Source organism: Argiope bruennichi, chromosome 4, assembly GCF_947563725.1.
Source record: "Argiope bruennichi chromosome 4, qqArgBrue1.1, whole genome shotgun sequence".
NCBI lineage: Eukaryota > Metazoa > Arthropoda > Arachnida > Araneae > Araneidae > Argiope > Argiope bruennichi.
This window is the reverse complement of record NC_079154.1, coordinates 20,808,246-20,835,896: the sequence shown is the minus strand read 5'-3', so window position 1 is coordinate 20,835,896 and position 27,651 is coordinate 20,808,246. Positions and strand designations below refer to the sequence as shown.

The window sequence follows — 27,651 nt, the reverse complement described above, 5'->3', positions numbered from 1 at the left end:
AACACATTGACATTTTAGTATTCTGGAACACTTCTTTTATGATGTAATTGTCGCCGTTTTGAAGTTTGGGACGGGCCTCAGGACCACCTTATACAATGATATGGTTATGTATGAAATGATAACGACGATTTATTTCAGTACAATTTTTTATTTTAATTTTACATAGCTTCGAAGGAAACCATTTTTCCCATTATGGCAATATTTTCTTACACCTAAGTGTGTATTCATCGCATATCAGACCAGCAGCACATACAATTTTCGGAGGGTACATCTGATCAATAACAGCTGAGCACATTTCACCCTTAACTAAAAGGGGGGAAAAGGACACAGTTAAGAATATTTATACAACAATAAATGTTATAAATACACTCATGTCCATAAATTAAGGATAATTCAGAGTCACGCAGAAATTGAACTCTAAAATATATATATCACCCGTAAAATAACTACAGACATCTTCAAAAATCATATGGAAATTGCAGGGAGCCACCAGATGACACCGACAGTACGTCACAATGACGGGAGTGTAAGAGAGTGATGTATAAGGAATACAGGCAAAGAAGTAAAATTGTTCGCAAGTGCTTTATAAGCCTTTCAGTGCAATAAATGCATAGTTATGACACAAAGGACGCATTTGGATGATTTTTTATGTGGTAGAATTATCGGTCGTTTGGAATATGGGCGTACCAGCTGGAAGTATCCGAGGAACTTGGAATCGCCCAGAGTGTCATCTCCAGGCTTTGGCAACGATTTCAAGATGATGGTAATGTGAGTAGAGGTAACAGCACAGGTCTCTCCCGAGTTACAACGCCGAATGAGGACCGATATTTGGCAGTTACTGCCAACAGAAACTGACGGAGCACACAGACTTGTCTTGTCAGTGCTCTTCAGCCACTGGTACGACAGTTTCGAGGCAGACCGTGTTTAGACGCTTAGGGCAGATTGATCTATATGCTCGTAGGCCTGTCAGATGTGCTCCACTAACTGCAACTCACTGTCGCCTGCGGTTAGCCTGGAGTAGAGAGCATGCATTGTGGACATCGCAACAGTGGGCTTGTGTGATGTTTTCCGACGAGTCCAGGTTTAGCTTGCAGTTTGGTTCTCGCCAGACTTTCGTATGGAGAGCGCCAGGTACCCGTTACCACCAAGAGAACATCACTGAACGGCAACGTTACGGTGGTGTAAGATTGCTCGTTTGGGGAGGAATTCTTCTGGGTTCCAGAACTGACTTACATGTTCAAATTGAAACCATGAAAGGGCAAGTCTATCGGGACATCATTCTAGAACAACATGTACGTTTGTTTCGGGGCGCCATGGGTGCAGAATTCGTGTTTATGGATGACAACGCCCGTCCTCACAGTGTAAACATCGTAAACGAATGCCTTCGATCGGAGGATATCACCCATATGAACTGGCCAGCATTCTCACCGGACTTAAATCCAGTATAGCATGTGTGGGACATGCTTGATCGACGAGTTGCAGCGCGTCAACCACCTCCTACATGTTTACCGGAACTTCGGTGAGCATTGCTTGATGATTGATGTAATATTCCCCAGGATCAGATCGATAATTTGATACTCAGCATGCCAAGGCATTTTACGGACTGTATTGCATAATCTGGGAGACATACTATGTATTAACCATCATACCAACCATGTAATATTGGGTTTTTTGTGTTTTTTTTAAATAGGGTTTTTTTTTTTAATTTGCTCCAGAGAGCAAAAAAATCGCAATTTTTATTATGATATCAAACATATAGCATCTTTTTTGCTCTTTACCTTTTGTTTAATAAATAGGCTTTACAAATAAGTCACATTTGTTTTGCTTCTGACTCTTTCTTTTCCTGAACTTGCATTATCCTTAATTTATAGACGAGTGTATTTCGCAAAATTATTTAAAGAAAAATTAATAAGATAAGGTAGTATTTATTATTTATTTGTTTTAAATAAATCCTATTTATCAAAAAGTTACATATATTATGTAACTGTAGGAATATTTGTTTACATTTTCATTATAGAAAAATATTCTTATAGACTATCTTCAAGAATTGATTTTGAATAAAAATAAAGATTATGAGATAGTTAGAGACATTTTAGGTGAAATAGTAGTAACTTAATGAACTGCAACCCTTAAAAGTCATATTTTACACTCATTTTTAATTTATAGAAAAAAATTAATGATAATAATTAATGAAAGAAAGAATATTCAATTAAAGTCCATGGAAACACTCAAAAGCCGCTGTTATAAATAAAGAGAATAAAATTGAAATACTGAACAGTAATTATGTAAACTGGAAATTCAAAATAAAAATTGATTCTCATTAAAGATCTATATTATCTTGTTACAGAAGAGACACCGGAATCGAAATCCAGTAGTTGGCAGGAACGCCATCAAAAAGCCAGAGCTTTCATAAATTTATTCACTGAAAATAATCAAATTTTCATGTAAAACACAAAACATAGCACAAGCAAATCAAATTATTTTTGCTCAAAAAATTTCTAGTGTGGAACTAGAAGAAGTGGTAATGTGAAAAATTATATCACGTATTTAATGGAGTAAATCGGAGTTATCGCTGAAAACATAAACGATTCATTCATCTCAATATTATTCTTAGGCTTTTCACTTCAAAGTTACGCCAATTTAATTACTGCTCTTGAAGAAAGACCTGAAAATGAATCGAATGTTGATTTCATCAAGAGTAAACTAATTAACGAATATGTAAGACGGCGACATAAACGAAACTATTATTAGCGCTTTCAAAACAAAATATAAAATGCATATATCTATTACGAAAGTAAACTTTGTACGTATTGCCATAATAAAAATTATGTAAAGTCTGAATGTTGTTATCTTAAAAATAAAAATGGAAATCATTGAAAATATTCAAATAAATATAAAACTTCCACCAAGAAAAAAGACCATAAATCTCCATTCTGCTTTCAAATACAATTCGATGAAACTGGAAATGAGTCATTGAAAATTGATTACACCGAATATTCCATACTCGCATATGAAAACACAACTGACAACTTAGTAGCTCTTATATCTTCAAAATACAAACATTTCTGCACGGAAAAAATTATGGGAACACGTGCTCAATATTAATCTCAAATGGTTATGGATTGCCAATTCAAGGTCAGGGCAGTTCTACTCCGAACGACAGCGAACAAAAAAAAGTATCTGCACATAAATTACTCTAGAAAGCAAATGAGAGAGAATTGTTTCAATATTACTTCAATTAAATAATAATCCTAAATAACCCCCCTTTTACTTTAAAATAATAATAATACACATTTAATAAATAAAACAGCATTTTTTTTCAACCCAAAAAGTAATTGCATCTGAAACACTGACTGATTAAATATCAACATTATGTCGATATCAACTTAACAGTCCAGAGCTCCATAATCATGCATTTTGAGGTCACATTTTATATTAAAAAAAAATGTCAGTTTCTGTTGCCATGGCAGCCCAGAAAACGTAATTCTATAGCTATTTGTGAAAAGGTAATAATTCTTTTTGATTCAGAATTAAATTGTGGAGAAATACGTAAAACATTAATTAAAATTTTCTGGTATTCATACGTTATAAAGAAGCAAAAAAGATTGGATCGATAACAAATAAGCTACGATTTGGATGTCCAAGAAAGTTAAATGCAAAGCAAAGAATTATCACATACTACTAAAATGTATGTGCTCTTTTGGCTCTATAATTGGCTACTTTATGTGCTCTATTTGTGCTACTGATATGTAGCACAAATAGAGCACATAAAGTATGTGCTCTATAATTTGGCTACTGATATTGTATGTGCTCTATAATTGTATTGCTTCAAATTCAAATAATGTATGTGCTCTATAATTGGCTACTGATATTGCTTCAAATTCAAATAACTGTTAGAAATTTTTTTTCATGATGCAGATATTCGAGGAAGAAATCCTCGGAAAAAAACATTTATCTGTGAAACAAATAGGCTGAAAAGACTTGATCTTGCCAAAACTTAATCAGTAAATTACCATATTTTTTAAAAAATGCTATTTTTTCCTATGAACGTAAATATGAATCGACAGGAAATAAAAGTGTATGGTGAAAGAAATCGCAGTCTTGTCAGTTAAAATATTTGAGACTAACTATAAAATATGAAGTTATGGAATGAAAAAGCGGACTTGATAGCAAAATCAATAACAGAAATCAGCCCATGCATTGAATGGATCGCATCGGAAGACATCATCTCACGCATCAAACAAATCTCGAAAAGAAAAACAACAGACAGCTATAGACAGAGCAAATATTATGAAATTTTTGAAGAAATTCCAGGCATAAAAAGTATTGCTAAATGGACAAGAAATAGAAGAGAAGTTATCTTTTGCGCTAGAATTTCTACCAAAACACTCATTACACCTGGCCTTCTATATTTCATAATTGGAACATCAAGTTGGTGGCCAAATTTGTAAGTTTTTATAATAAACGTTTTTCATTGGTATTTGGTGTGTTGCTATTTCCTGTTTCCATTGGCAGTTATGTAGTCTGTTTCCACATATTATGCGCTTGCAGCGCCAGGATTTCCCCTATCGGCATTTTTGGTACTTTTTTTTTTTTTTTTGATAAATCGAAACCGCATACTTTAATCTATATGGTGGCCAAATTTTGTTATATTTCTTTGGGATGACAGCCTTTGTAGCTAAAAATCCCTAAATCCCCCTCATTCAAACAAAACAAAATATATTTCTTCCAGTACATAACACTCTACAGGGCTCCGAACATCTTCTGTTATTTCTTGATCACCCTATATATCAACTGTGTCAAGATCTGACATCGTAGAAACTGTCATCAACCTCGGTAGAAGTGAAAGACCTAAATATAAAGATTGGAACGCGATGAAGCGGATTATAAGATATTTGAAAATTTCAGTTGAATTACAACTTGTTAACATCAAGAAAAAAGAACCGATCTTGGTTATCTTATGCGATGCAAATTGAACAAATGACAAAATAGATAGAAAATCAATCAGTGGGAATCTGTTCAAGATAGACAATAGTCATATATGATAGTTTTGTGGCTATCGTATTTAGAAATGTGTGGCACCATCCACAAAAGTTGAATATGCTCCAATGCTGCTCTAGAAGTTATATGGCTGATCAAGCTAAGGAAAGTCTTGGGCACACCACAATCTACAGTCTATCTATGTATCTACAATCTATAAGTCTATACCACAATCTATGTCTATGAGGACAATCAATTGAGCATTAAACTTTTGCAATCTGATAAATATCATTCAAAAACAAAACATGAAATTTTATCGCCTGAAAGAGGATTTTGTGGATTTTATTGGCACAAGAGCCATGATGTTGGCTATGCTGCGCCAAACTATATGCCTGAAAGAGACTGGAGTGAATAAACTAGTATAGTCAAAACAAGCACTTAACGGTAGATATCCACAAAAAATCATTACCACAACCAGTGTTTGAATATCAACGAGCTAACTCGGAACTAAGATCTGCTTCTTTTTTCCGGAAAGAAGTAGAGGTAATGGAGTTGCATGTTTTTCTTAAAAAGAGACCTGATGAATTCTTTATTACGCTCAATAGATGGCGTTCTATGATGTAGAACTCTTATGATGCAAAAATGTCCAGTCATCTTTAACTTTTTGTTCAATTTACTTAAGCTTTGTATTTAAGACATAATGTGTGTGCTCCTTTGTATGTGTCCAGCATAGTAAATAATGTTTCTTTCACCTGAAAATTCCAGTCTGTCTTCATGGATTTAAGAAAAATTTGGATTACTAATTATTATTATTTTAGATGCCTGTCGCCGCTAGAGAAAATATAAGGCAAGTGGATCATTTTTTCATATACCCTATCTATAAAACTTCATAAGGTTTATTATCAGAAGCAACTTTTGGTCTCGTTTATTTTTATTAATTAAAAATGAATCAATTGTCTCAAATCTTTTATTAAAGTTTTTTTATGCTTCATTCTATGTCAACAAAATTGGAAGTACATATACCAAATTAATAACTCATGGCGAAAATTTACTACCAGAACTTTTTTTAAAAATTAATTCTATTGATATTATCTACTTAATTAAAAATGTTTCATGTGAAAAAAGGATTTAGCGCATTATATTTTATAGAAAAGTTTTTTCATTTAACAATATTAGACATGGAAATAATTTAATTTCGATGAATGACGGGTATATCAGCTAACTATAAATAAAAACCCTCTCCAATTCCCAAAGCGATCTCTTCCTTAGGTTCTTAGAATTATAGTTATTTAATTGTTATTCATTCATATTTGTAAATATCACTGATTCTCTACAAAAGTCATCATGCTGGTGTATGATAAAAGATTTAGTTCGGAATAAATACGTACATCTCACCACAATGCATTCATCGCAACATCCACAAAGACCACCCTTCCTTTTCATGTACGAATTCGGGTATTCACAAACCCTTTTTACTTCACAGTGCATGAACCTGCAGATGTCCGGTGTGCAGTGAAACTTCTTCGTCGAACATATATAAGGGAAGCAAAGAATGAACAGTAGAAAAACCTGTGGATGAAATACAGAGTTGATAATATCATGCTAGCATAGAAAAGAAAAGAGTTTCGAAAAACATCGTTTGATTTGTTTTCGTGGTATTTGTTACAGAACAAAATTTAATAGAAGCTCTGTTAAGTTAGAGCCACCAGAAACACAATACATCAATTTTCTATTTATTATACTTGTGGTGGTAATATTATAAGCCAGATAACAACTTGCGGAGAGGAAAGTACTCTTTTGTCTAGTGGTTATGTTACTCGGCTATGAACCCTAAGGTTGCGAGTTCGAACCTCAACCCGCACATTGGTGACCCTGGTTCTGAACAACCGCATCCTTCATTCTGCTGTCGTGGCTCCATCTACCGGCAGCAACCACTCACACACACTCGCTGTCGCCCGCCATAACACTTGGCGCGATATCAACGTTCGTCGCTCGTCATAACGCCTGGCGCAATAAACTCTACCGACTCACTGGTGGGGGACTGTTGTGGTGGTAATATTAAAAACCAGATAACAACTTCCGGAGAGGAGAGTACTCTTTTGTCTAGTGGTTATGTTACTCGGCTATGAACCCTAACGTTGCGAGTTCGAACCTCAACCCGCACATACTCTTTCACTTAACTCGGCTTTCTCCAGGTTTGTAAAGAAGAAATTTTGTAAACTATTTTCCATTCATTTCTTTGTGTACTAGAGGTTTGTAAATTGTATAACATATTGATAAGTACAAATGGTAATAAAATGATTTAATATTTTTGAATTTAATTATCAATTAGTCTTTTAATTTTATTTCATTTTAATTCAATATGAGAGGTGCTATCTGATATTAAATTTAAAAAGGATTTATAATAAGATTCTATATTAATTATAAAAATGAATTATGAAATATATTAATGCCTTACATACAAAAAATGATAAGAAGAACAGTAGAAAATTGAATACATTTCTTAAAACATACTTTTATTACTACACTAAAGTGTAGGAGATATTTTTTCTTATCAAAAATTTGGAAGTTAAAGCAAAAATCGTGAAACATTGAGGCCTTAGAAACAGTACGATAAAGAAATTAAATCACAGAGTTTATAAAAATAAAGAAATTTCATAAGTATTCATTAAAAATTAAACGATATTCTGAGTTTGATTAAAATTAAAGTGATTCCGTGTGATCCGCGAAGCGAAGTGCGACTTTTCCCAGTATGATGGAGAGTTGAAAATTAGGATGAGTTTAATCAGGCTGGATTAATGTGCTTATTGAAGGTTTTTTATTTTTTTTTTATTTTTTTTTTCTGTTGAAAGAGGTTATTGAAGACTATGGTTCAATGAAGAGACAAAATATTGTTAGTAGAGGCCATGACCAATGGTGTTGCTTCGTCCTAAGTATGAGGTTGGAATTACTCGAGTTGTTTCTGGTTCAGATGGCATTCGAAACAAAACTCTAAAAGCTCTCTCTAAATGTTATCACACTTACTATTAAAATCATAAACAAATGCCTTCAATATCATCATGACAGATTGTTAATGTTTTAATATTCTCAAAAACGAGATAAAATATCGAACTACCAGGCAATTACAGATCAATCAACCTTTTGAACAATCTTGGAAAAGTACAGAAAAAAGTATATACCAACTTCTTTGTGTCACATATTTCACCATGCATGGTTTCAACAACAAACTTTGCACTGATGATACTTTCATAGATGTCAGAAAGGCATGACAGAATGTGACACAATGATATCATCTATAAACTCATTGCTTTTAATTTGCCACCTTACCTATTGATCCATTTCTTCATCAATAGAACTTACCAAGTTAAAACTAAATACTATTCTTTCTGCAAACGGAGAAATTAAATGCCTCAAAGAAGAATCCTTAGTTCTCTTCCTTATACTATTTATACGTATGTATAATATATGTATGGAGGTGCAAACAAAAAAGATTTTCCTCGTTTCACCTGTACAGATCTTATTGTTTATCCTCTGCAACTAGCTAACGCAAAGTGAGCAGAAGTATCTAGACACCGAGACTGAAATTATCTAATTCATGCAAGCAAATAACCAAAAGTTATTTTTGTCATCTCAGGAGCATCGATGTGAGGTGAGTTAGAGTGATAGGAACATAAAAGCATGTCAGTCAATCAATGAGGGATTTAAGTGAGTTGAAACATTGCGTCTTTGTTCCATAGAAACGAGGAGCATATGGATTTTTTTTTCATTTATTAAAATACTGTTCACTTCCGAGTATCCGGTTCGCAACTCTCTGGCTTCCGTACTATCAGGCCTAGTTCTCTTTTATCGTAGCTAAACAAGGAAGGCAAAGCGTCTATTAAGCCATTTGTTAAAAACTTTTTCAAAACCTAAAAACTGTAAATTTTGACTCTTATCTTACGGTTACCTTTTCATATATGTATAATCATTTATCAATGAAAAATAAAATCAGTTTGAGTCAATTTTATTAACAACTAGGCCAAAGATGTACGTTAATGTTTTATTTATATTTCCTGCATTTAAGTTGGGCATTACATAATTTATGTTGAAGTGTGAACGGTTTATATCCTTCGATTTACTTTTCCTCTAATAATTTTTTGAAACTTTGTTGTTGTTTCTAACGGGACTTGTCAAAGACAAGCCCATTGACTTTAAAAATCAGGGGTGTGTCTCTTGTTTGTTTAGTAGCGCCATCTAGGGTCAAGCGTAAAGCTTAGCTACACACACGTCACAACCTTTGTTATGGAGGGAGCTTCAGTCATTCATCCACAGATCGTAATTTAGACCTAAATCAGACAACGTTCACCGCTGATCCAGTACCCCGAGTGGTATGACTCTCGACATGAAGAACTTTGTGACCACGATAGTATTATACATGCGCCAGCCACCCACACTCAAGGAGTGTTCGATCGGCGGGTTCGAACTCGTAGCAAAAGAGAATCGAATCCAACGTCCTACCAACCAAGCTATATCGGCCTTTCTTGAGACGTGCAGTGCAGTATATAAACATATATAAACTACTAGTACAGAGCTTTCTGTTTTCACTCGACATGTTACCGGCAACTGCTTCTATAAATCACCGGGCCGCGGCTGCGTTCACATTGAGATACATAGAGGATTTAGTACAGAAGTGAGAAAATATGTATTATTACAGTGAGGTTTGGTATAAAAACTTTGTCTTCTGATATTGATGGGCAAAGAAATCAATTCATAGAACTCTAGTCTATTCGGCTTTTTTGTTATACGGCTAGCTTTTCCGTCACATAAATGCCGGGCACTAGGGAATGTACTGTATGTTTAAAATGGTGTTGGGTTATTTGATGAATAAAAATGGAATATTCAGATTATATTATTTTGATAATTGTAATAATTTTGAAGGGTGAATAGTTTGGACTAAATTGTTGAATGATTATTGATGATGGTGAGTTTTGATGTTGATATTTGAGGTATAATTAGGCTATTTAAGAATTTTTCTGCTAGGTTATTTTTGTGGGTATTCTTTTACAGCTGGTGTGTTTAGAGCTTTTTTTGTTGTTTTCGTTTCTCATGAATCATGTAGCTTTTATAATTTGTCTGATAATTTTTCCGAATTATTAAAAGAGGGGGGGGGGAGAATTTCTAGAATTTTCACGGAATTTCCGCTTAATATAATGAATATGAGGTTCTCGTGTTATTTTTGTGTCTAAGATGACTCCTAGGTATTTGGTTTCGAAAGGCAATGAGACTGTTATTTCTTGAAAAATAATTTTCAATTGTAGAGATTTCCTGCGTTTTGTGAAGGAGTTCTGTTTTTGTGACATTAACAATTACTATATATATTTTTAACCATTCTTCTATATGGTGGAGATGATCATTGTGGGCTTTTATGACGAAATTCAAGTTTTTATTTTGTGCTAGTATTGTCGTGTTGATAAAACGTGTGAATAAAAGCAATAATTCTGAGATTCGTCTACTTGGATGTCATAAAGTTTGTAGATTGTGATATTGACTCTCGTAGCAAAATATCTGTTATTTAAGAATGTTGCAATTAATTTGATCAGAGAAACGGAAATTTGTATTGCAATTTGTGGATAAGTCTGTTTATCTAAATTTTTTATTAAGTTTTTTTTTTTTTTTAGTATTCCTGCCAGTTTTTACCAGATGTGATGTGAATATATATATATATATATATATATATATATATATATATATATATATATATATATATATATATATTTGTAGATTGAGATTTGTAAAAAAAATTTTCCCCCTTCTTTTTATTAATAAATTATCATTCAGTTGTACCAATAACCGAAAGAAGAGGTATCTGCTGTTTTGAAATACCTTCGAATAATGCATAAACTGCTCATTACTTCCGGATTTCCATTACTTTCTTCCTCAAGAGAATCTTACAAGAAAGATGATAATTATTCCTTCATAAGGGATGACTTCAATAGCTATCTCCAATTGCCTTTATGGTGCTTTCTGTCTTTTCTGCCTTCTTCCTACTTCCCATCATATCTTCATGGTGGGAAACTTGAATTCATGATTCAAGTTTAGATTAATCAGAATTACGTCTCAATATTCCCACAATATAAATGAAGGGTAATTTTGGACGGATCAGGTAATTCGAATGCTGAGAAGGACATGTGAGCAAATCGTACCTTCTGATATAGTATAAACATAACAATTTCGAAATATTTTAATTCATGAGATTCTCATCGATCGTGTTGACGATTCGTTGCGTTTTTATAAATAAGAAATTCTAAAAAGCGTGCGTCACAAACTTCTTTTTTCTTTGGACTAGGAAATCATGAGTGACAAGCTATTCGTTCAAACAGCTCATTGTTGTCAAAGGTGTTTTAGTAAAGAATTTTAAAATTTAACACATTTTACCAAAAGAGACGAATGTTAAGATCATTATTTTATCCTCCTCTCATCCTTAGAACGTATGATGAAGTTCAGGCAGTGTAGGGTGGAGGCGACAAATCTTTGAAAATCATAGTGATCTGCAAGCGTGAGTCCCCATATGCATATAGGCCACTTTTCTTGCCATCAATTGGAATCCAAAATTTGGCACAAATCTATAAATGTGGCCACAAAATTGCTATTTGCTATCCAAAAACTTAATAATCTAAGTCGATGCTTATTTATGTTATCGGTTTCACATAGTACAAGGTGCGCGCGTTTACATACATGCGAATTTGTTATGTGATCTTAATGTCAATTAAAAAATATTAAGTCAGTATTTGCATTCTCACCCAATTTAATATGAAATTAAATTCTTATAGCAAGATATATTTGATAATTTCTATTAATTTATAATTGTGATTTAATAAGCAAGATGATTTTTTAAATCCAGATTATTCAATTTTAAATAATTCTTTAAGTTCAAGTTATCTGATCACTTAAAATAATTTAACATTAAATTAATCCTAAATCAAATAGATTATATAAAAGCCCACTTCGAATAATTTAGTCAAAATATGCCTTTTGTAGAAAATTAATCTTTTAAAAAAGAGAAAGGTTTTTAACAAATAATTCAAACAAATCTGATTATTAAAAATAAAAAAAAAAATTTAATAATGCCTTTCAGATATAGTTTACCGAAAATTTGCTTACCTCCTTTCGAAATCGGAAGAACATTTCATAACCTTTAACAAATAAAAGAAATTCTAGGCAGAAATATCTTTTGATAATAAATTTGCTTTCAGGTTGTTTTTTTAATGCTCATTTTTTTCAACGAACATTTTGTATTAAATAAAGGAAATAAATAAAAAATAAATTGCAATAGAATTTTCTTTTTCTGAATGAAGACGGATGTCTATCAAATTGAAACAAAAATAAATTATTCGAAACGTAAGCAATAATTCGTCTCAGTTATTGTTCGAAAGAGAATCATCAAAATGTAAAGTGCAATGATCCCTTCGTTGTATATTAAATTAAACTGACGGAACCCGTAAGGTATTACCCACCGTATGATGAATATTAGCGAAGTCAATAATAAAGCTACGAAAACAGTAAAAATATGATAACGATTTTGTACGTTTATTTTTCTTAGTAATAATATTATCGGTTGGTGAATTACAGACGATAAAAAAACCGAATTCAATAACTAGAATTGAAGACGCTTTGAAAAGTAAGAGAAATATAATGAAATAATAAATTTTTTTGCAAACGATGTTATTAGAATCTTAGTTATAAAAAAAGTATTTTCAATATTCTTGATTTCTCAGTTTCGTTTTTTTTTATTATATTAGGTTTTTTTTATTGCATTAAGAAGTCAAACTGCTCTAAATAGATTTGAACTTTCTACTGAAGATTTAAAAAATATTTCACTGTTTTCGGAAAACAATTAAAATTCGATGAAAAATGTATTTAGATTATCCTGATTTTAATTTAGGAAAAACTTTTATGACATCAAAAAATTTGAAAAAGATGACAGAATTCGAATATTAAGTGCAGGAATTTTAATTTTGATTTTTTAATGTTTTTTGGGGAAAGTGACTACCTCTTTGAAAATTTCTCCTGATTCGGTAACTTACATTAGAGGTGCAAATCAAATTACTTTAGATTCGCTAAAAAGTGAGAGAGGAACTAGTAACTAGTTCATTAGAACTATATAATCAAAATTTAAACTATAAAATTATCTTAAATTTCTTGTCAAATTAGTGAAGAAGTAAAATTTCTTATATGTTGATCAGCACAGAATATCTCTGAATTCATCAGAAAAAGAACTAATTAAAAATTAATGAAGAAAAGCATTTGATCGTTTTCTTTAAATGACAGAAATGTTTAAATAATGACCTCAAAAAATTTGAAAAAGATAAAGCGATTAGAATAAAGAATGCCGAAAAATTTTTTTAACATTTTTCGAGAAAAATATTATTGTTTAAAATTTCTAAAAATTCAGTAAATAAATTTGGAGATGCAAAACTAATTTCTTTGGAATGAGGATGCGTTGATTCCTTGAATGATAATGCAATGGCAATCTTTTATGATACATTGTTTATTTTTCTATAAAGATTAAAAACGATACACTAAGCAAATATGTGAGCATAATCATTCAAAACAAAGTATAAATTTAAAAAATATATCCTCATCAAATTTTAAAATTCGGGTTTTGAAGTGCATTGAGTCATTAATGCGACTATCCGTATGAGGATTTTCAGGGTTTAAATGCAATAGATTGTACACAGGGACTGTACACACATATCCAAACACTTCCTTTTTATAAGAATAGATTTATAAAAGATGCAAAATTTCACCAACAGATGGCACTGTAATAACGTATGATATATGCAAATCTAATATATAAAAATCTCGTGTCACGGTGTTTGTGTTCGTACTTCTCCGAAACGGTTCCACCGATTTTTATGAAATTTTTTATGTGTATTTGGTAGGTATGAGAATAAGTCGTAAAGTATATTTCATAACGCTGGGTAATTAGTGTCCCTATCCCGTCATTCGACGTTCAACGTACGCCGATGAGATCAACGCTTGCTTGAAAATCATCGCCACTGTGGCGTAATTTTGAAAAAGTCCAGCTAAAAATAATCATGCGCGTCCAAATGCTACAAGATCCATCTGCTGACATATTCTCGGACCAATTGTTAGATATCGGAAATGGAAAAGTTACCGGATGCATAAAATTGCCCACTAATTTCTACACTATCGTTGATTCGCAAAATGCTCTCATTGATCGCATATTTCCCGATGCACACACACAATACATAAATCATGCGTGGCTGGCAGAAAGAGCCATTTAGGCAGCAAAAAATGTAGACGTCGACGATTTTAAACTTCAAGATACAGCAATCTTTGCCAGACGACTTGGTATCATACAAATCGATCGATACAGTTTGCGATGCTAACGAAGCTGCAAATTATCCAACAGTATTTTTGAACTCACTGGATTTGCCAGGCATGTCACCACACTTTCTACGACTGAAAGTTGGATCGCCGGTTATTTTACTTCGGAATTTGAACCCACTACGGCTGTGCAATGACACGCGATTGGTCATTAAAAAACTTATGTAAAACGTTATCAAAGCTGCCATTTTGAATGGTAAATTCCGAGCCGAAAATGTTTTGCTGCCACGAATTCGAATGATTCTCACTGACGTGCCAATCAAACGCGTTCAATTTCCTATTAGACTGGCATTCGTAATGACAATCAATAAGTCGCAATGCCAAACGCTGTCTGATTGCGGCTTAGATTTGGACACACCATGTTTTTCACACGCACAGTTATACGTGGCATGTTCTCGCGTGGGCAAACCATCGAGCTTATTTCTATTGGCTAAAGACGAACTGACAAAAAAATATCGTACACTCAATTGTTCTTCGAAATGAATATCGATTTTCTTTGTTTCCTTTTTATACTTTAGGATAAAAAACATATTACTTTTTTCCCTTTACCTTTAACTTTTAAGAGATCAAACAATTTATATGTTCTTTACGTTAATGAAATACATTATATTGAGAAAATGAATGGTTGGTGTTTTATTGTTTTTATCGGCGATCATCGTCTACAGCGCTCCATTCCTCTTTCTGTCATAGATCCCATCCCCACAAAATTACAATACATTCGTTATTTTTTAATTAACAACCAAAATATTCATTTGAAATAATTTATATGGCAGAACAACGTTTGCCGGGTCAGCTAGTATTTTAATAAAATATCTTTAATCCTACAAGAACAAGGATTATCTTGGGTGTAAAGGACTCGCCTGACTCCAGAGACAAAACGCAACTGGAAGCTTTGTAAAAACATTTATTTCCAATGACTTGTAATTCAATGCTATTTTTGAAACAGAAAGCCCAGTTGATGAAGCAGTTTTATCACAACAGTGGGAATGTTATTACGACTTAAACTATTCTGAAAGATTAAAATCTTGGGCTAGTTTTTGTATGCTTTGCACAACATGGCACCAAACTTCCAAAGAACCAGACACCTTCGCAAACTTTTAGGTCTGGACAATAAGAGGGTTTATTTCTTCTGCTTACGTGGACTTTGCGGCACTTGCTGAGGATGCAACAGGTCAGTCGATAAACAAATGTATCAGCAGTTTCTCGTTCTATTCCACACTTCCGCCCTTCCAAAAATATAAGTTGATGTTGATTGACCAGGGAACATTCTGTGGACTGACGAAGCCTGCTTTTATCTAAACTGTCAAGTAAATTATTACAATAGCCGTATTTGGACAAAAATAACACACGAATAATAATAATTCTCTTATACTGAAAAAGTGAAATGTTGGCGCGATTTTCCTGTAACGTTTATCATATAATATTTTTTTTATTTTCTCGTACACGAAGTATAGCGAAAGTATTGTAATTCTCAAAATATTCGGCTACGAAATTACCACGAATTTTCACGTTTTAGACTTCCGCGATTTCAATAAGCATATTTTTGGCATTACGGCTGGCTGTCTGTGACAAAGATAATTCAAAAATGCTTTGAGTTAAACTGATGAAATTTGGTTTATGGTCATTACACCAAATTTGTAGATTTATATCGAAATTTGAACCATATTCATTCAAAATATAATTAAATTCATAACACGATACGTATAAAATGAAGGAAACTGAAATGGATAAAATTTGGGACTCAGATTTAACATCTAAAGTGTAGAACCTATCAAATTTGGAAACAAACCCATTAACAGGTTGACTTTCAGTCGGTCTGTACCTTCAAAAACACGAACATGCGGTAACTCAAAAACGCAATGCCTAAAAATAAATCAAATTGCTTTATTTTGTGACTACAATTGCAATTTAATCCAATCTGTTGGAAACAAGGCATCTAAAACACATATTTGACTTTCGGATGCTATTAACCTCATGCCAAAGATTTGTGGAGAACTGAATTGAGCGAGGATAGAACCTGGGATCTTGTGGTTCGCAGCCCAGTAACATAACCAGGATACAAAAGCAATTGCTCGTGCAGCGTAGTTGTTAACTGGCTTATATGCTATTCACTACAGACTTTCCCTCCAGTGAGTCGGAGGTGAGATGAAAGATATGATTGTTGAGGTATTAGCTGTTGATTCTAATGCGCATGTACCCATTTGAGAAGCGTCAAGCGTTATGGCGAGCGTGTGTGTGGGTGAGTGGTTGCTGATGCTGCGTCAAGAGAGTCTGACGACTTTGGTTGCGGGTAGATGTCGCCACAACATCTCTACGAAGGTTGAAGGTTCATCGTCCGAGGTCACCAATGTGGAAGATTGTGATGCGCGAGGATAGAACCTGGGTCCTTGTGGTTAGCAGTCCAGTAACATGACCAGGATACAAAAGCAATTGCTCGTGCTAACTGGCTTATATGCTATTCACTACAGATTAAATGTCAAAGACGTAGTCACGGATCACATGATAGATTCAATAATAATGCTATATTCACTCCAAAGGTTAATATTTCTTAACTAATGCACACAAATGCCATGTAAGTCATTCTTCCTTATCCAGCGTCCACAATTTCTTATGAATTGTGTAGGATAACACCTTCATTAGAGAGTATACGAGAAAGGTTTGGGATCCCCCTCGTTGATTATTTCTGGCCTAGCATTGCTGTGTTCAGGGCCGCCGCGTGGGGGTGGCAAAATTGTTCACCGCACAAGGGCGTCTGGGCCAGGGGGGCGCCAAAATTTATAGTTTTTAAATTTAATGTTACTTAAAATAAAGTTGTTAATTATACGCTTGCAATTTTGCATGTTTTATATTTTCTAAGCAATAATATGAGATTTTATTTTATATTTTAATATTATTTTACTTTTGTTTTCCTTTCTGCGGGTTGTTTTATTTTGTGTAAAACAAAATTTGATTGCCGATACAAACAATAAAAACACGTTCCATGTGGAGTTCGCGCTACCACACGGAACGTGTTAAAAATCTAAGAATTTGTAACATGTAACAACAGAAATTGGGAATGTTTTGTATCGGCATATATTTATTCTTTACGTGCTGTGAAGCTGTTGCGGCTCAACGTCATTGTTTAGTTTGCTTTTTTTTTTTTATGATGGTGGCGGCGTCACCGTGCGTTGTGTGCTCTTGAATTAACCTTTATTTTTAATCATATGCGTAGTCGCTGCTCATAAAGTGCGTACATTCTGCGAATTGCTTCGGATGCAAAGTACTGTTATTAATTGTTTTCAAGTAGTTTTTTGTTTATAATTGCTCCAAAAAATAGGATTATTATTTAGAGGTAAATGAACAATCTAAATACATTATTAGTATTATTTTCATAGCAGTAAAAATTCATAAAAAGAAACAATTCATTAAGAAAAACTTTTTTCTCTGAAATTAACAAAATAATTCAAGAAGCAACTTTTTATTTATCTCTATAAAACCCAGATAAATCTTACCCTTCATTGGGCAGAATTTGATTTATCTATTTCTGATATACAATTACAATTTCCAAATAATCGAAAAAAAAATTCTAAAAAAATTACTAATAATTATAGCTTTTTCAATTAAATGTTTATAATATATCTGAGAGGTTTTCAATATTTCAATTGCTTATAATAACTGCTTTTTAGTAATTTGTATTAAAATTGGTTTAATTTACTTAAATATTTTGAATCAGCAGAAAGAAGAAAAAATTTCACATTAAATTCTCGGAAATAATTTTTGCGGAAAAAGTTTCTAAAATTTTAATTAAATTAGTTTCGTTATCTGAATCTTTATTTAGTAGCAAAGTACATAAATGGGCTTTCGACTTTCAAATAATATATTGAGAGAAAATCATATGATGCAGCACATATAATTTGCACCAGTGCAACAGAACCTCATAAAGGGGCGCCAAATTTCCATTTGAACAAGGGCGCCTAATACCCACGCGGTGGCCCTGGCTGTGTTATCTGCATGCATGTTATGCACAATATAATAAGAAAAGAATTGGTTTTATTTTTAATCCCTGAGTAACCTGGACAAATGGCGTGATAATGCTCAAATTATATATGTGATTTATTATTATTTAATTTGAAATGCTGATCCAGTAATAAATGAATGTTCTTTATCTTTCCTGACAACATAAATTCATTCCTTTTCCAGAATAAATGGGAGTAATTTTAATATTATCAATTAATCTTAACCTGCCATAAATTAATATTTTGATACTAATAAATACTTGACCTTCGTTGTAATTTGTCTATTTTGAAAAGTATGTATATGTATTATGTATTTTCTAAAAGTTATAAATCTGTCACTTTCACTCTTTTCTCTTTTTAATCTTACTTTGATCTGATATATGTGCGTAATAAAGATTTGCTTAACAATGCAATTTTACAATCATCTTCTGGTTTTGCAGTATTTTTTATGCATACATGATAGAAGATAGAAGACTGGTCACACATACAGTGCTTTGTTCTGCTGTGGTTAATTTACCTTCACCGCTCACAGAAATCGAACGTCGGTAAAATTTCCTTCGCCGTGGTAAGAGTCGGCTTAATTTCATTTACAAATAAATTTACTTTAGCCGTGTTATTTAAACTATTTATTGCTTAAGTGTAGTTTGAAATGATTAGAGAGCAAATTTTATCTTTATTGTTATTCCGTCGTCGAATAAAGAAAAAAAAAAAAAAAAAGAAAAGAAAAGAAAACCCGACTTTTTTGGATTCATTCAATTAATGAAAAAAAGGAGGTTGGAGCTTTCTACATGTTATTTGAAAATTTGAGGCAAAATAACACAAAAATATCAAAATGTCATCGACGTCCTTTGATGGATTATGTGGGCGATTAAAAGATAACCATTCAGGACAAAAATACCAAAATGAGGAATTGTATTCAGTCTAGAAATGCTGGCAATAATAATAAGATAAGAAAATAACTTTTGAAATCTATAAGTTGGAGTATTAAATTGTATTAAGTAGAGTAAATATTTTACTTACAATTACTTTCGTGCATTGTTATTATTAAGTTTTGAAGATAACTGTGTTTATTGATGCAATTACATGCAAAAAAAGCAAATATTAATAGAATCATCTTGGTAAGTTGATGCGCTTACAACTATATATAAACAGAAATCAATGTTTATTGTGCTCAATGAATCGTAAGAAATTTCTGAACTTCTTTTGCCATTTTCTTTGCCACCATATTCTCTATAACGGCCGTAGTATTCAGTTTGTGTTATTATATCTCCCATCGAGATCGATGATAACAGCTCTTGATGTGGAAGGAATGAATCCAGAGTTGTGTTTGTTGAACGATTCAGTTTTCGTTTGAATCACAGTGCCTTTTGAATTGCAACTAAGGGAATGGAGGAGGGGGTGCAAGAAGGAAATGTGGAGGTTGGAAGTTGCAAAGCCGTAGAATGAGTGAAAGGTTGTTGAAGTGGCTGTGAAAAGGAGTGTGGTTGAGATGGTATGTTGCTGATTGATTCAATGGCTGGAATTCAATGGCTTGCGCAATGTAATCTTGTTAGCGAGAAATATGCTGTTTTTTTTATTTTTATTTTTAATATTAGAAATGACCTGAAGAACTTCAATTTGGAATTAAAGCCATTCATTACTATTAAAATTTTCCGTATGGGGCAGCAGATTGTGATAACAGGATATTTGAACGTTTGGTTTATCATGTGCTGCTCAATGCCTTTAAAATTTTCTAATTTAATTCATCTATTTTCTTATGTTTTTTTCGCAGATGAGTGTTGCAAACAACTTTTCCTTTTGTTCCAATCTTTAATCATGCTTCGTGTTGTGAATTCTCTATAGGCTGTTGCCAAGAACTAGTAGTTTCATCTTTATTCTCATAATCTATTAAGAAACTCTCAATAATCTCTGCTTTTTCGTATATTTTTTAAGAACTGGAGTTCATCCATAAATATGTATTTTCTTTTGCCTTGTGGTGATTAGCATATAAGCCAGTTAACAACTTTTCTACTGGAAAGATCGCTTTGGTATAGTTGTTAAGTTATTGGACTGCTAACCACAAGGTCCCAGGTTCTATCCTCGAGCATTCCCATACCGCTAAAACCTTTTCTTCAGCCATGGCAAAGACATCACGCATGTGTTACCACCGTTACATCGTATTTTACCTAAAAAAGAGTGTACCATCGGCATTAACTAAATAAATAAATATATTTTTTATTTCTTTTTCAGATATTTAGCAAGTAGATATACTTTCAACCACCTTCGTTATCCCGTCAAAGAAAGAATCCCAACAGCTAAAGTGATAATCAGAGATGCTTGTCAATCACTGTGGAAGGTTGTGCAAAATGAATACACATATATATATTTAATAAAGAAATGTGGTAGTCAGAAGTAAGTGGATTCGAAAATGCAACAAATTTTCATCATTGCATCATTAGATGGGAAACATGTCCGCTTTGTGAGTCCAGTAGATAGTGGATCTATGTATTTTAATTATAAAAATTAAAATTCAGTTGTTCTAATGGGCATTGACGACAGCAAATACCGTTGTGTTTGTGTGCATATTGGCAGCTCTGAAAAGACTATAACTCGTCAATTTATAAGGAGTGAAAATCAAAAGAAAATTATTCAAAAAATTAAGCTAATAAAACAGGCACAAAAAGTCCAAAAGTTTCATTCTTTTATGTTGGTGATGCAGCATTTGGGCTGCTTAAACATTTGCTAATGTCATTTGCTGGAACACATTTGAAAGTCGAAAAGAGAATCTTCAACAATCAATTGCGTCGAGCAAGAAGGTACATAAAATGCGCTTTTGGTGTTCTCGGTAATAAATGGGTAATATTCCATCAACCTTTTAATGTTCAACCACAATTTGCCAGTGAAAGTCTGTATTATTCTTCATAATTATGTTAGGGATAAAGATGGATGCATGATAGAGCATACAATGTCAATTACAGGATTGAAAGATATTCTAGGAGAGAATATTACTAGGGGAATCCTCAAAGCAAACATTGTGAGAAATATTCTAAGCAGATATTTTATTTCAAATGCTGTAAAGGTTTCCCGGCAGATTGTCCAAGATATAAAAACATTCTGATCTCCATGATACTGATGGCAGATAACCATAAAATATACCGCTCTCTTATTTAAAAGCATTTCAGAAAAAATGTTTTTCTTCGCATAATTTTTATTTACTTGTAAAATACTTTTTGTTTTATTAGAAAAAAAAGTTAAAAGCATAGTAAAACTTTTTTGAAAAAAACGTAATATTGTTACTAATTTTCCAATAATGTTTATATTTTTACAAATAAAACGTTTGTTAATATTAGCTAGCTATGACTGCCTCAGAAATAAAAAATAATTAATAATGAAATCCAAAAATAACAGTGCACGGTAAATAAAAAATTCTGGCTGTATAGTGTTTTCTCTGTCATTTATAGACTCACAAAATTAGAATTTTTAAGACTGCCTCTTTTTTTCTAGTAAGTTTATATGAGAAAATAAGGACTTGCCAAAATAAAATCGTTTCTTTCTTTTTCCTTCCAATTCATCAAAGTCACTATAAATTTCTAGATAAACTCATCCAAAGCGTTTCTGGTAGTGTTTATGTCTATAAATATGTCGAGAGTTTTATTCCACGAAATAGGCCTTTCTTGGACTAAAGGAATTAAAATTTCTTTATCCATGTTTAGCTCACTCATATTCACAATAGATGAAAACCTATTGATGTAAAAAAAAAAATTATGTTTCACGCAGGAAGTGAAAACTGACATTGAAAAAACTACACAAGCCGTTTCTTTAAAAAAAGAAAAGAAAAAAAAAACGCTTTGTGCGTAAGCTTGCATTTGGTTACTTCAATGCACTACTATAGGTAAGCCGGAGGCGGTAAATTTTCAATTGCGGTAAAATCAGCTGTGTGGGCAACTAGCCTAAAAAATGAAAACATTTTTATTTTGTAAAAACAATGGTGCGTGACTTAGCACGGCCACACCCTTTCCTCGCCCCGCCTTGTGAGCCAGCCTGGCACTTTATTCTGACATGAATGTAATCAACATGGGATATATTACAACAAAAAGGATAATCTTTCAGCACATTATTTTTAATTCTTAAGTTAAATAGCATTAAAAATTTAAAATTATATGAGATCAATAATTCCTTCTATGTTTATGTACTAATAAAAATTTACTTTAATATCGTGCTGCCATCTACCGTTGCATATCTTGGAGAAAGTAAACATGATAATGATGATGATTGTTGATGGAAAGTTGATAAACGTTCCAATTAGGAATATTCGGAACTATACTTTTTCTCTCTCATTCTTGAAGATTCCATTCCAGTTGTAATACGGACACCACGAAAATGATTTAATCATTTTTATGAATAAAGGATAAAATAAAATGGATATTCCTTTTTCCTCAAATCTTATTTGTTATTCAAAAATTTATTTATATTTTTATAAAAATTATATAAATATCCTCACTTTCCATAAAGTATCAGAATGTTCAACATTACTCATTTATACTCGAGAATTTTTTAAAAAAATTGTGAAAATGTCCGTATTATTCAGATTGATTTTCAGGAGAATTTAATTCTAAAGGTTAATGTGGACTGCCAAATACCGAAAATAGTGAACCGACCCAGATGCCATCCACTACACATAAACAAAGTTCATAATTATAATTTCCGCTAAAAATAAACTCCTGCTTAAACATCTCGTGATTAAAAACTTGGCAGTAACCTAACTAAATAAAACCTTACTGTACAAACTTCTAACTAAAAATTAAAAGGAATTTAAATTTTTAAGCGTAAAACTTAATAGCACAAGTATATTTTAGTACTGATTAGTCTATATTATTTTTAAAAATTTACATATAATTATAACAATGATATTGTACGCTTTGAAAATGTATTTAATATCACTGAAATGTGGTTCATTAATAATGTGTAATATTAATTAATTAATATTATACATTATTAATAATTAATAATGTGGTTTGTAATAATAAAAAATGAAATATGTTATTCCAAAATATATTTTTAAAAATATCTTGAAAAATTTATTAGACATGGATTAAAATTTAAGAAAATACAGTTAACTTTACCAAAAAGTTTTTTTTTTTTTTTTTTTTAATTTTAATCAGTATAAAATGGTGTTAGTGCAAAAATTATTCCAAAATTTTAGATTAAATTTTTATTAAGTTAAATTTTGAAAAATTCTTTCTTAATGAGCATCTACGACCAAAGTTGTAACTACCTCTGAATTTGATAATTCTAGTTTTAAAGATCTGCTCTATAGAGCATTTTGCATGATTTTTAATCATGCCTGTCGTATCATGTATGATGCATTATACAATTTACAGATAGCACAAATAAAATCCACACATCATTGCTAGTGACATGATGAACGCCAACGAAATCAATACCTCTCTTGTTGGATATTTGGCTATCTTAGCAGCAGTGCACTTCTACTCAGATTGAACGTAAAATAAAATAAAAATAAATAAATAAATTATAATCAAGGACAAGAACGTTTTCTGTCAGTAACAGTGTTATATAACTAGTTACAATAATGGTTTCAGTTATACATGTAAAAGGAAGCGCAAGTACTGAGGAACTTTTTATGGCAGTTAAATTGGAAGGTACCATTTTAGTAGTAGCAATAAGAATATCTCCCGGAGTTGCAAGAAAACTAGATTTATTCTTTGAAAAATTTATTTTGTTGGTTGGAAAATTCCCTAGAAAGTTCTTTAATACGATCTTCTATTTTTGGTGCTTTTCAATGCTTGTAGAGAACTCGGTTTCGTATAAACCATGGTTTTTTCTGATGATTCTATTTTGCATAATTTGAACTTTCTTAAGATGCGGTTTAGCAGCAAGGCTCCAGTTAGAAGAAGCATAGGTATTGATGGGCCGTATTATTGGTTTGAAGAGAAGAACTTTGTTGTTTAGTTAAAGTGGTGAATTACATTCTTTTAATGGAATTTTTAAATGCACTTTTGCAATATTTATCGGTGTTATTTGATATGATTATTGATAGTAAGCTTGATCTTCTTTATCCCAAGAAAAATGTTCTTCAAAGAAAGCAAGAGTTTGTCATTCTTTTTTTTTGAAATGTCTCTTACGGAACATAAGTGCACGAACCTTGTCAGTACCGCTCGTTTCAGTGCACGAAGTCTACCACTTTTCGACGATTCTACTTTACTAAGGGCGAGACGCGGAAGGATGAACACATTTCTGGAATTTTTCGTCATTCTTTGACCTTGATTTCTGTCTCATTAGATACTTTTTCGTTGAGTGTTGTGTTGTTTCTGACCATTCTATTTTATTTTAACTCAAAATTCAATATTGAGTGCTTATATGGATAGTACAACTGGCAAGTAAAAAAAAAAAAAAAACTTTGTTTGTGTACGTCTTGGCTGTGTTTTGTCGTCTATGTATTCTAGTATTCGTGTTAATAAACGTCATTATTTGTTATTGAGGTCTGCTGTTTGTGTCACCATACATCCGCTACACCGAACCCATCGATTTTGCCGGAATTTTTTCCCAACAATATCACATGAAGCTATACAACTGGCATTCGTGATTCATGATTGATGAATATCAGGAAACAATAAATTAAAATGAAATTATAAAACGAAGAGAAAAAAAAGATAATACTGAATTTTGCATATTTGTTTTTCTTCATTTCATCTTGGTGAACAACAGAACAATAAAAATAAAAACAAGAAATTGAAAATGGAGAAGTGCTAAAAAAAGTGCTATAAAAATAATCTAAAAGATTCTTAATTCCGTAATTTGGCAACCTTAAAAAACCAGCGAAGAATAATTTCCCTAAACGGAGCAACGAAAAAAAAACCCCACTATGAACTTATCTGTAAAACAAATAATTAAAAATCAATCAATAAAGATACTTTAATCATAATTTTTTAATTATAGAGAAATGTTCGAATAATTATTTTAATCGAAAAAAAATTACGGAATTAGAATGCTAAATATTGGAATGTTATCAATTCTTAAAAGTTTCCAAAAAGAGTGATTAATTTATAAAAGTTTCTCAAAATTCTGTAAATTATGTCAGAGGTACAAAACAAATTCTTTAAAAACAACAAATGTTTGTTCTATTTTATTGTGTAAAGTTTTTTTAGACAATTATTGGAAATGATACTACGGAGAAATATGCTCCAAAAACATCGAAAATAAAACAAAATATTAAATAATAAATATTCCATGGAATATACTTTTTATTTCTGGTATTCATTTCGAAATCGAAAAGGAAAAAAAAAGAAAGTGTTTATTTATCCCCTTTTCCCTCTCTTTCCTTTCGATTTATCACTTTCTATCCGGATTTCCCTAGAAACTGTGCAATCGTCCAAATTTCTCTAAAAGCCTGAAGGCGCGCTGGCAGCTGGTATCTTCAACCGGTTTGCTTTCAACATCTAATGATTTTCGAGTTCACTGAAGTAGGTCGAAAACGTAACAAGCAACTAAAAACTGTTGGGCAACTGTTCTATGATTTCTCGTTATCAGAAAGAGAAAAAAGAATAGACAAGATTAATTCTGCTAGGATTTGTTATTGTTTCCATCGTCTTCATTCTTTGAACTTGATATTTCATTGAGAATTTCCTTTAATTTATTTTAATTCATGTAATAAACAGAGACAGTGCCTGGTGCTATTTTGATTTGTGGAGCTTTTTTAAAATTTTTTTATAATAAATCAATGCATTTCATTATTTTATCGCATTGCACAAACTGATGTAATAAAGACTTAAGAATTAAATGAAAATAATAAATAACTAAATTATTTTTATGAAGTTATCTTTACAATTACAAGTATAATTGTTCATAAATCAAAAAGCAAAAATTATTTATTCCTAAAAAAAACACGATATCCTAATTACAATAAAAATGTGATTTTTGTTTCATTTTTATATATGTTTCACAGGAAATTTTTTGATAGTCTATATACATAAAATTGCTTCTGTCTGTTAATTTGAACAAACGAATCCAATAATTAATCCGTTTGTTTATTTGAACCCTATACAATTCCACGCCCCCGGATAAATTTGAACGAAATTTAGCATACATATTCTTTTGCTCCTGCAAAAATTAACTGTGCTTTTTAAAAGTTTCAATAATTTTCTTTAGCGGATGGAATGGGGATGAAAGATTATGCATTTCTCCAACTTAAATTTTGAACAAATCACCGCAGAAATTTTTTTTTTTACACCATCTTAAAATTAAATAATATTTTTATATTGACATCAGTTTTATTGTCATATTGTTTTTCTCTGATATTCATCATTTTTAACTTAAACATAATTTTTTTTATTTTTTTCCATTTTTTTGTCGAATTATTTAAATCTATACCTTTGTTTAATTATATATATCATTCACGCACAACTTCCAATAGACACTTTGATTTTTACTTTTAATGCATATTAATTAATGGAGTAAAAGCAAAAATTTTGTGCAATATGCACAAAATAGCTCCTTGGTGTAGCTGCTATCCACCTCCAGCCCCGTAATTCTGAAAAGTGGCACTAGCTCATTGATTAAATCTCCACAGGCATTTACTCAAACTCCTTGGAATCACATTCGACAAGTTATGCGAGCAAAACTTCTCAAAAGATTCTCTTCAAACAATTACTTAACACAGATTGATCCAGATCCAATCTGGCATGTCGACTTTCGGTGTCTCTTTTTTACTCGTTTTGCAAAACATTGCTCATTAGGCGAGCCACTTAATAAAATTTTGTTTTACTCGTAATATAAATCACTCGTTTTGAAAGATACAGTAGACTCCCGATTATCCGCGGAATTGGGTGGCGCGGCCGCCGCGGATAACAAAAATCGCGGATAATCCTAAAAAAGCTAAAAACGGGTATAGCAAAAGAGAAAACGGTCATTCCAACTTTGAAAAATCGTTATATGTACAATAAAACGTAAAATAAACAGCAGGAAATGTTTAACTAACGCTTACTATTTTAGTATATCACTCAAAACTAACCTAAAATGCATTTTGTTAATGAAAACAGAAAAGTGCTTTGTACTTACGAGAGGCGTCAAGGATACACAGAAAAATGAATACCTATGTACTGTTTTAATACTGTAATGTATTATGTAATTACAAAAGCATAACTGTAAAACTACACCTTTTTGAAGAAATCAGTCATCAGTCATGTTTGTTTCTTGCTTTGGAAGCATTTTCCCTTTGCTTGGAAGCAAAAAAGAAAACTTAGTGCGTCAGGCGCGGATAATCGGGAGTCTACTGTACTCCTTAATATCG

General features: G+C 32.0%; 1 protein-coding gene across 2 annotated transcripts; it reads right to left on the bottom strand.

The window, feature by feature from the left end:
• Nucleotides 1-166: 166 nt before the first annotated feature.
• Nucleotides 167-27,651, bottom strand: LOC129965415 (uncharacterized). Of its 2 annotated transcripts, none has more exons than XR_008784210.1 (3): nt 27,420-27,640; nt 6,369-6,549; nt 167-306 (listed from the first exon to the last, which is right to left on the bottom strand). XR_008784210.1 is itself a non-coding variant. In XM_056079269.1 (3 exons), the coding sequence occupies exons 1-3, from the start codon at nt 27,536-27,538 to the stop codon at nt 191-193; spliced, it is 318 nt and encodes a 105-aa protein (XP_055935244.1). In that variant the 5' UTR covers nt 27,539-27,651; the 3' UTR covers nt 167-190. The 2 variants fall into 2 exon arrangements, 1 of the variants encoding a protein (XP_055935244.1); XM_056079269.1 differs by having other exon boundaries at nt 27,518-27,651.

Bases quoted from the DNA above. Each gene is read 5' to 3' on its own strand.
- LOC129965415 (XM_056079269.1), bottom strand. From the start codon at position 27,538: ATGACTGATTTCTTCAAAAAG. The intron at 6,550-27,517 runs GTGTAGTTTTAC...TTTCATCCACAG, and splicing joins TGACTGATTTCTTCAAAAAG to GTTTTTCTACTGTTCATTCT. The intron at 307-6,368 runs GTACGTATTTAT...CCCCCCTTTTAG, and splicing joins TGAATGCATTGTGGTGAGAT to TTAAGGGTGAAATGTGCTCA.